The 9,225-nt window shown below is 40.5% G+C and overlaps 1 protein-coding gene across 1 annotated transcript; it reads right to left on the reverse strand.

The window, feature by feature from the left end:
• Nucleotides 1-963: 963 nt before the first annotated feature.
• On the reverse strand, nucleotides 964-7,222 carry MMP7 (matrix metallopeptidase 7). The gene is made up of 6 exons (XM_077805681.1): nucleotides 7,115-7,222; nucleotides 4,840-5,063; nucleotides 4,588-4,736; nucleotides 2,263-2,388; nucleotides 1,647-1,808; nucleotides 964-986 (listed from the first exon to the last, which is right to left on the reverse strand). Exons 1-6 carry the CDS (start codon nucleotides 7,220-7,222, stop codon nucleotides 964-966), a joined length of 792 nt encoding a protein of 263 aa, XP_077661807.1.
• Between the last annotated feature and the right edge of the window lie 2,003 nt (nucleotides 7,223-9,225).

The raw sequence follows: 9,225 nt of genomic DNA on the forward strand, positions 1-9,225 counted from the left end.
GGTTCTGGTTCTGACTCAACCCTTGGCAATGGCATTTGGACTCTACCTTCAGTTCTGACCTTTGGCTCTGATCCCTGGCTCCGACTCCGCCGTGGGCTCTGGCATTTGGACTCTAACTAGGACTGACTCCTGCTCTGACCACTAGGCCTGACTGCCTATGACCCAGTCTCTGTGTCACAATGTGTGATTACTTTCCTTTTCCTGAAGGTTGACTCAGCTTTCAAACATTTGGGATTGCTGCCATAGGCTATTTCCTGAGGCCTTTACTCTTTTTTTATCTTGTCCTGACTTCCACAGGAGCCTGACTGAGTAAGGAGGAGATAAAAATGGAGTGGGTGGGGTACCATAATTTTGATCTCCATATTTAAATACTTGAGAAGCATTCAAGTTCTGCAGTGAGTGAGGCCATATCCCCTAAGTGCCTAAACAGAACTTGCCTCTCAGATCTCCATGGGATTTGGGGGTGGAGGGAGAGACCCTCTGTGTGGGGATCCAACCCTTCTGGTGCTGAAGCGGGGATTGATTGTGTACACTGCATCATCTTACATCCTTCTGCGGGGCCCTTTGGAGGGTACTCTGAGTCTGGGTATGTACAGGGCAGGGAGCGGAAGAAGGGAGTGGGCTGGGAACAAGGAGCCTAAACTATGGAGTTAGATGCACTTCAAGCACCCAACTGAGAATTTTGTCCTGTGTATATGTATTGTACATACAGGAGTCACTGAACCCATCAGTGAAATGCAGCCCACCTGAGTTTAGGACAGAATGTAGGATGGCAGAATAGTGCTGAGAGAATTTTTATTTTCACAGAAACTACTGAATAAATTTAAAGAGGTTTTCAAATCTCAGGAAATGTAACGGAGCAAAAATTGCCCTTTGAACATTTGCCATTTTAATTCACGGAAGAAATAAAACGAAACATTTCTGGTGTGAGTTCTTCATTCTTTTTAAACACACCAGGGTTCTTTAGAAGTTTTCACGTTTGCGGCCTGTGGAATAGAAATATGGAAACATTAAGGTATTTGTTTAAGAGACAAAATACAGAGAAATATGTACCACGATCGGTGTCCCTTTGTGAAGTATTCCATAGAAGGGAATGTCCACACACAGGTGCTGCAGGCAAGATTTGCTCATTGGTTTAGGGCACAGTTTTGCCACTGTAACACACAGTGAGTAGTACCTGACTCCATGAGCAGTGAAGTGAGGGCCAGATTCTGCCATACTTACATTGAGCAATCTTTCATTCAGCAAGTAGTCCTACTGACTTCAATGGCCTGTTTGGCAAAGCAAGGTACTACTCAGTAGTAGAAGGTTAGCAGAATGTCATCCTCATTGATTTCTGCAAGGCACTGGTGTGTAGGGAACCCATAGTCTGCCAGGATCTCCAACTCCATTAGCTTTTGTTGCAATATGGAGACTCCATTGCTCTCAGACTCCAGAAAGGGTAGGTGGGAGGTATAAAGTGAATTATGTTGTCTTGGTCTAAATTTTGATACCCTTACATTGAATAGTACCTTACGCTGAGAGTAGGCCATTCAAATCAGTGGGCTGTTTGCTGAGTAAGGTACTTCTCAGTGTAAAGTGTGGCAAAATCTGTCCCTTTGTTGGTAATTTTTTATATCAAAATTAACATCTCACACTGAAATTACCATATAATTTCTGAATTCCTTGTCTGTCATCAGCTGGAAGGCTGAAGGTGTTTGGGTCCCAGTAGTGATAGATAGGATACATCAGAGCACCTTGAACATTTGAATGACCCAGTCCCAAAGAATGACCAAATTCATGTGCAGCAACAAGGAACAAATTTGTTCCTAAAATATAGAAAAAAGGAAAAAATAGTTAACATATAATGGAATAGAGCATCACAAGCAGGGCAATTCGCATCTTTCTTTCCACTGTGATGAAATCCAATAAGTTTAATTTATTTTTACCTGCTCTCCCATTTAATTACAAGATGTATGTCCACATGTTTTAGGAAGAATATTGCAGAGCCCAGGAAAGGGAGTCAGGAAACCTGAAATCTGTTTCCGACTCACCTTTTGGCAATTGTTTTGGGCTCACCTTTTGATCATGAGCAAATCACTTAAACCTTCTGTGCCTCATCTACAAAAAGAGGATAATATTGCTTGCCCACCTTTGTAAAGTGCTTTGAGCTCCTCAGGCCCTATATGCCTATTATGGTAGGTAAATATAAGTATGTTGCAAAGATCAGCGTTTTGTTTAGAAGGAGCTGAAATTGTTGTGATGGTACATGGAATACTTTACCTATATGATCTTGTGACCACTTCTCACTCTCATCAAAGTGAGCATCTCCTCCTAACCCTGAGCCAGGTGCAAATGCATGGGCCAGTATTCCCCCTCTTCCATCAAAGGGGAATGAGTCGCCATGTGCTGCATGTGAAAAGAAATGAATATGTCGTCAATTGGCAGAATGATGCATTTTAAACATTGAATTCTACATCTTGAAGTTTAGAGTTTGCTTTTATTAATTGTAGATTACATTACATTATAAATTACTCTAAAACAATGTTAAGGTTGCAAAGTCAAGCACTCAAAAGGTAGGAAATGCCATACTTAAGATTGCCTGTGCAATGAATTCAGCTCCTGTGTGTACATTATGGTACCGTTTTTAATTACATGATTGTATACTATTTTTTCCCCACAGGACCTCTGTGTTATTGAGGACACATCCTCAGAAATGGCTGAATCAGCTTATTGAAACTTTACAAAAAAGTTCAGCCTGAGGCTGACACCCAGCAAGAAAATGTCTGAATGGTTTAAGTTTTGCAAAGTTATAAGCATCTGAAGGTCCTATAATGGACAGTTTCGGGCAATGATAATTATAGATAATGCCATCTGCACCACTTGTAATACATGAAGTGAATGATATCAGTAACCACAGCTTTGAAAAACTGAGCATCTCACTTGGTACACTGGTTTGGTGTATCTTTTGTTAGATTCTCCTGTAACAGTGTGTGGGATGTCCAGACCCTTATCCAGAGGTTGGCTGGAAAAGGTTGACTCTCCTCCTCTGCCTATAAGAAAGGCTACAATTTCTTGCTGGAGTGCAAGGATTTTCAGGATAGTTGTGAAAAATTCATCACCCGGAAGACACTGTAAGATTACTGTGTTATTGGATGTTTGGGGATGAATCTCTAAGGGGTTGGCTACACTTAGAATGCTGCAGCTGTGCCACTGTAGAGCTTCAGTGGAGACGCGACCGATGCCGATGGAAGAGGTTCTCCCATCAGCGTAGGTACTCTGCCTCCCCAAGAGGCAGTAGCAAGAGCTCTGCATGGGTACAAATTTATATCTGCTGATGCGGCTATTTGCGGATACAAATCGGTATCCGCGGAAGGGCAGGGCTCTCCCGGGAACTGCAGTGGCGAAAGGAGCAGAACATGGGGCCGCCGCTCCCAGGAGCCAGCGCCCCACGCTGGTGGCTCCTCTGGCATGGCTCTACTGCCCCTGCCTCGCCCACTGGGGTGGGCACCAGCAGCTGGTTGCACTCTTGTGTTCACGTGGTACCCTCCCCTCTCCCCCCCGAGACAGGAGATGCAGAGAGCGGCGTGGAAGGGACAGAGGCAGGGCTGGGGGTGGTACAGCCACGCTGGAGGAGCTGCCGGTGTGGGGCGCTGGCTCCTGGGAACAGCAGCCCCACGTTCTGCTCCTTTCACCGCTGCGGTTCCCGGGAGAGCCATGCGGTTCCGCAGATGCCCGATTTATATCCACAGATATAAATTTGTATCCACACAGGGCTCTAGCGGTAGCTAGGTCAATCGGAGAATTCTCCTGTTAACCTAACACTGGTCTACAATGGTCAGAATAGCTGCCTCTCACACCACTGAGGGACATAGCTATACCAAAGCAAGTACCTAGTGTAGACAAGGCCTAAGAGGAGAATTAGCACTGAGATGGGAACCAGGGTGCGTGTGTGTTTGTGTGGGTGAGCATTCGTTCTTCCTCTTTCAGACTTCTTGGAAGTGAGACACTCTTTAGACCTGTGCCTTGGGCATGGCTAAAACACACGACACCCTGTGCCTTTGCTTTGGACTACAGTGGAAAGAAGCCTTGCTGTATTTGTGTTTGGCTCTAAAAAGGCAAAAAATCTATGTTTCTGTTTTACAATGAGGCATGTGACCAAGATGTCTAAACCCCACACAGGCATGCAGAATCCTTGCTTGCTCACAAATAGGAGTAATGTTCATGGTAGAGGAGTATGTTTACAATCAAATAAGAAGATATTATTTTCCTCATTTTACAGTTCAAATGCCCAAGGGATTTTTGTGATGGTTGGTCAGTTAACATTGATACCAATATAATATAAAATAATATTGATAGCAAATATAATATAAATATTTATATTTGTTATCAATGTTATATATAAAATCAATGCCTCCTTTGAGAGGCTGCTATACTGACCATATATTTTATCTCACAGAACAAGGTAAAAATTGGATAAACTGAGAATGAAAATATTTGTTCACTCTTCAATCTTTGGCTACGAAAACGTGTAAGCTTTCAAAGCATAGCTTTAGCTTTAAATAAAATGTAATTCATGGATTCTTAAAAATCCAGCAGCAGCCTCACCACCATGTGCAAAACGAATCAGGATATCTGCTTCTCTCCCGGCAACTTTTTGAAACTTCAGTGGAGTCACATCGCTCCACACCTTAAAAGCCTTTTGTATTGCTTTCTCCACCATAAAACGAGGCAGATCAGGTGTATAGTTAAGGATCCTTTTGGCAACACAAGAAAATAAAATATTGTCATTTTAAAGTATGGAATAATATGGCATCATTAAAAGAAAACAAAATACACAAAAAGTGAAATATAACCAACCTGTAAGTCAACAAATTCTTCCTCCATCTTGGATTTCCTGGAAATGTGCTGTAATCTAATACATCGGGGATGCCACACCTTGGCTGATCCATCATTTCCTCCGTTTCTGAATTAAATTTTCCTGTTACAGTCAGGTGGAAAAATTTCTGCATCTCTTTAATTTTCTCTTCTAAGGTACGGCCACCTGCTTTATTAATGGATGGAAAGAACCTGTCAAGGTAATTCTGAAAATAAAAAGAAACATTAGACTCAGGGTGTATCTCCAGTTGTGTTTTTCTTATACCTTTAAGAATCAACTTGTCAACCAGTATAAGACCCAGATGATCCTTGGGTATACTTATACTACTGCACCCAGAGAAACCCACTGTGATCTGTCATAACAGGGAAACAATTTAGACCGATATGAGGGCACTTTTCCAATATATGTGAACAAAATAAAAATGTAGATTGATGTTAAAATATTCACTACCTTTCTCCTTTGAGAATTGTGTACTTACTTCATCTTACTTCACATCCGTATGCTTCAGGGCTCTATTCTGGTTTCTCTTATGAAATACACGAAGGGGTTCTGTGCAGCTATCAGTTATGGTATTACTTGTAAATGTCTAGGGGGTCTGATTCTCATTTACACTAAGGACCTTTCATAATACCAGACTGGCAGTGTAAAGCGACATTAAAATGAGTGTAAATTTATACCCATTTTCAGATCCCTTTACATTACAAAGTGGTGTAAAAAGGCATGGGTGTAAAAAGGTGTAAATGAGAAATGCATGCCTAGGTTCTTATGCCTGGAAAGGTTCATGCACAAGCAGTTACTCAAATGCAGGGTTTATGATTCCTTACAAATGAACATCATAAGATGTCATTTGCAACTAGGTTCTCAATGAACTTCTTAAAAAGGAACAATTAGATGATCAATCACTAATGTGCAAAGAGGGAGAGTTTTAATTAAAAAAAAAAGCACTATACACTTGACCTGGGATATATGGACTTCCCAGAAAATTATCGGGAACCAAGCAGTATTTTTGGCTTGAAAATAGATAAGAGTAAGAGGAGGTGGACGGTAGGATCAAAGGATCATATTGTTTGTACTTAATAAAAATAATAATAAATCATCATTCATTGTGACAATTTTTGATAAACATTACTGTGAAATCATCCTGTACCTTTTTATATGATGGGTCTTACCAGAAGGAGAGGGTTTGTGAGAACTGCGGACTCCTCAAGGATATTTTTTAGCATAAGTTTTACTCCACAATAAATTGAAATCACCTATCCTAAAACTCCCCCAACATTTTATTTGTGGTGGTGGTGTTACTTTATACTCTAATCATGGATAATTATAACATCTTTTTTTCACACTTCAGTCTACCACTTTCAAGTGCTCTGAAACAGCCTTTCATCTCTCCATAATGCAGATTAAATACACAGAGGAAGCCTTGCCCAATAATAGCAAGACACTGAAGCAAGTGGTCCTGTTTATTTTAATGGGAGTTCACTGGGCATTAGAATCTAGAGAATAATCCAACCAGTGTGGTGTATATAATTAGTCTTGCCTCTTCTCAAAGAAATGTGAGCACTGGATACAACTATGGTAAGATGCATGTAAAATAGTTTAGTCCATTATTATTAAAATATTCTTTTTATCTTTCTGAAATATTATATATATGTATAATACACACCCACACGTACATCAAATTAATCCTTAATTTGGCCCATTGGTTTTAGAGACTTCATTTTCTTAGAATTTATATATATATAATTATTGTAAGCTCCTTTGAAAGTCCCACTAGATGACTGTCCGTATCTTTAGATACCTAAATATCTTTAATACTTGGCCCTAATTCACTTTTGCAATTTCACTTAGGGGCTTTCAAAATTTTTACTTTATGCCTTCTAGTTTTTGTGAACTGACTTGTAACAACTACATAACACCAAGGTAAAAATAAAATGATGTCACATGCTCTCTGAAAAGAAATATTATAATTAGGATTCAGAGTAGCAGCCGCGTTAGTCTGTATTCGCAAAAAGAAAAGGAGTACTTGTGGCACCTTAGAGACTAACAAATTTATTTGAGCATAAGTTTTCATGAGCTACAGTTCACTTCATTGGATGCATTCAGCTGTAGCTCACGAAAGTTTATGTTCAAATAAATTTGTTAGTCTCTAAGGTGCCACAAGTACTCCTTTTCTTTTTGCGAATAATTAGGATGTAAACTTAAAATGGAAATGCAGCATATTCACAGTTCACCCTTACAGCCCCACTCACGACATACCTGTAAACGCTTCAGGTCTTTGGAGCTCGGTGGTGCTATCTTAAGCGGAACCGGGAGAGCAAGACTTCCAGGCAGGAACAGTGCAGCACAGAGTAGGATGTATCTCATAGTGTTATCAAATGATCTCTGCTAAAAAGAGAAAATCTTAGGTCTTCTGTGTCTAACGATCACAGCTATAATGCTTATATATAGGCCCTTACTGCCACGTGTGGTAATAGATTGCTTGAGTCATTTTTAGGCTTCCTCTGTGGTTTTGTTATTTTTGGTAACAATTCTAGGGTGTCTTTATTCCAAAATGTAAATGAAGAAACATTAACTAAATCTTTTTGTTGACAGCACAGCTGATGTCACACTGACAGAGCAGGCAGCCAACTTTCTTTATCTCCCCGTTCATGGGATTCAGGTGCTAAAACCACAGGGGCACAGGGAAGTTAGCTTTCTTAACGTCAGTCAATAAATATGCTTAGTGTACAATCTCAGCTTCCCAAAATTTCCTTCGTGCCATTAACAGACATTGCAACACTCTTCTGGCTTGATACTCTGCATGTATTGATGGACTGTGGAGGACGTGACTAAATGAGTGTTAGTGCCATGTGAGTGAAATCACTTAAAACTACATACTTTGTGATACCCACCACTGTAAAAGTTTCTGTTTAAGTTTTCTGGCCCAAATTCTGATGTCAGTTACCTTGAAGTTATTGAAAATCCAGAGTAAATTTACTGAAGTTAGTGAGGTGTTTCCAGATTTGAGATCAGAATCTGGCCCCTTCTATACGTAGGAAGGTTATGGGGCATCTCAATGTTTTTTTACTTCAAATCTGGTGGGCTCTGATGAGCCAATCTCTATAATGGATTATAAAATAAAGGGGCTAGAACTATCCTCTGGTATGCATGTGAAAAAACCAGATGCTTATATGAAAGAGTAAGGATCCATACTCAGTTACGCAGGTGCAGCCTTGTGGATTTCAGTGAGGTAGCAGTAGTGTAAATGAGAGCAGAGCTGGGCAAAAGCCGTTTATCTGGTCTACGGAGCCACATTCTGGCCTTATTTGCACTCCATGGAATTCTACAGAAAAGAATGGATTTATTGCACAGGGTACTTCTGTGTTTCACAGTGGGACTACTCACATGCATAAAGTTAAGTATGTATAACTGTAGGAGGGAGGCCTTAGGGCCCAGTTCTACTCTGACTGAAGTTAATAGAAAGACTCCTGGGCCTGAGCTGTGCTTTGGCACAATTGAGAAAGGGATGATAGGTAAAAGATGGAAGTCCACCGCTTTGTGTTCTGCCAATCTTGGACTATCAGGGGCATGATCTGGTTCCTCATATAAATCAGAGAAATTCCAAGGTCATTATCAGCTAACACTAGATAGAGCAGCCCCCAGGCTGCTCTAACCTTGGCAAGGGACAAAGCTGAACCAGAGAATCAGGGAACCATAACCAGCTCACTAACACCCCCTCACTCTGCTGCGCTCAACAGAAACTGGGCACAGCAGAAAGTCTGGCCCCAAATCAGGAAATTTCAACCTCAGAGGAGAAAGTTATTGAAATATTGAAAACTATAGGATGTTAGACTAAAAGTTCTTGTGTAATATTAATTATTGTGGCTTCTCCCTCCTCACAATGAAGCAGCATAATACTATATAAAGAAAGTCTCACGATCTTACCATCTAAAGGTTCATACCTAGGACCTTTACTCAGGTAAGTAATCGTTCTGTGAAAAACAATGCTTAGTTAGCTCTTGTAGAATAAACCCATGGACTGAGAGGGGAATTTTTGTGCTGTGGGCAAAAGTGCCTCTCAGTAAAACTAGGAACTATGTATCATATCTGATATGACGACTTCTGTATTTTGCCTTTCAGTGTTTTTAACATTCAGTCGGGTGAAAAAGTGAAGTAGAACCAAGTGATTCATTGTTGAATGGTCACTGGTCATTGCTCTTGTAAGGGAAGATTGAGCTAGTTTCTGAATAAATTTATTTTAGGCAACACTTGAGCCTGTCCTTAAATGAAGAGTTCAAGATTCACTTAAGTGTGTTGGCTGATGTCCAGAAGAGAGAATTACCATATAAAGTCATGAAATCATGAGAAAAGTTTTCTTTGACCCACTT

This window comes from Eretmochelys imbricata, chromosome 1 (genome assembly GCF_965152235.1).
Source record: "Eretmochelys imbricata isolate rEreImb1 chromosome 1, rEreImb1.hap1, whole genome shotgun sequence".
Classification (NCBI taxonomy): domain Eukaryota; kingdom Metazoa; phylum Chordata; order Testudines; family Cheloniidae; genus Eretmochelys; species Eretmochelys imbricata.

Bases quoted from the DNA above. Each gene is read 5' to 3' on its own strand.
- MMP7 (XM_077805681.1), bottom strand. From the start codon at position 7,222: ATGAGATACATCCTACTCTGTGCTGCACTGTTCCTGCCTGGAAGTCTT. The intron at 2,389-4,587 runs GTGAGGCTGCTG...TTTCACATGCAG, and splicing joins GATTCGTTTTGCACATGGTG to CACATGGCGACTCATTCCCC. The intron at 987-1,646 runs GTAATTTCAGTG...TCTATTCCACAG, and splicing joins AGGAATTCAGAAATTATATG to GCCGCAAACGTGAAAACTTC.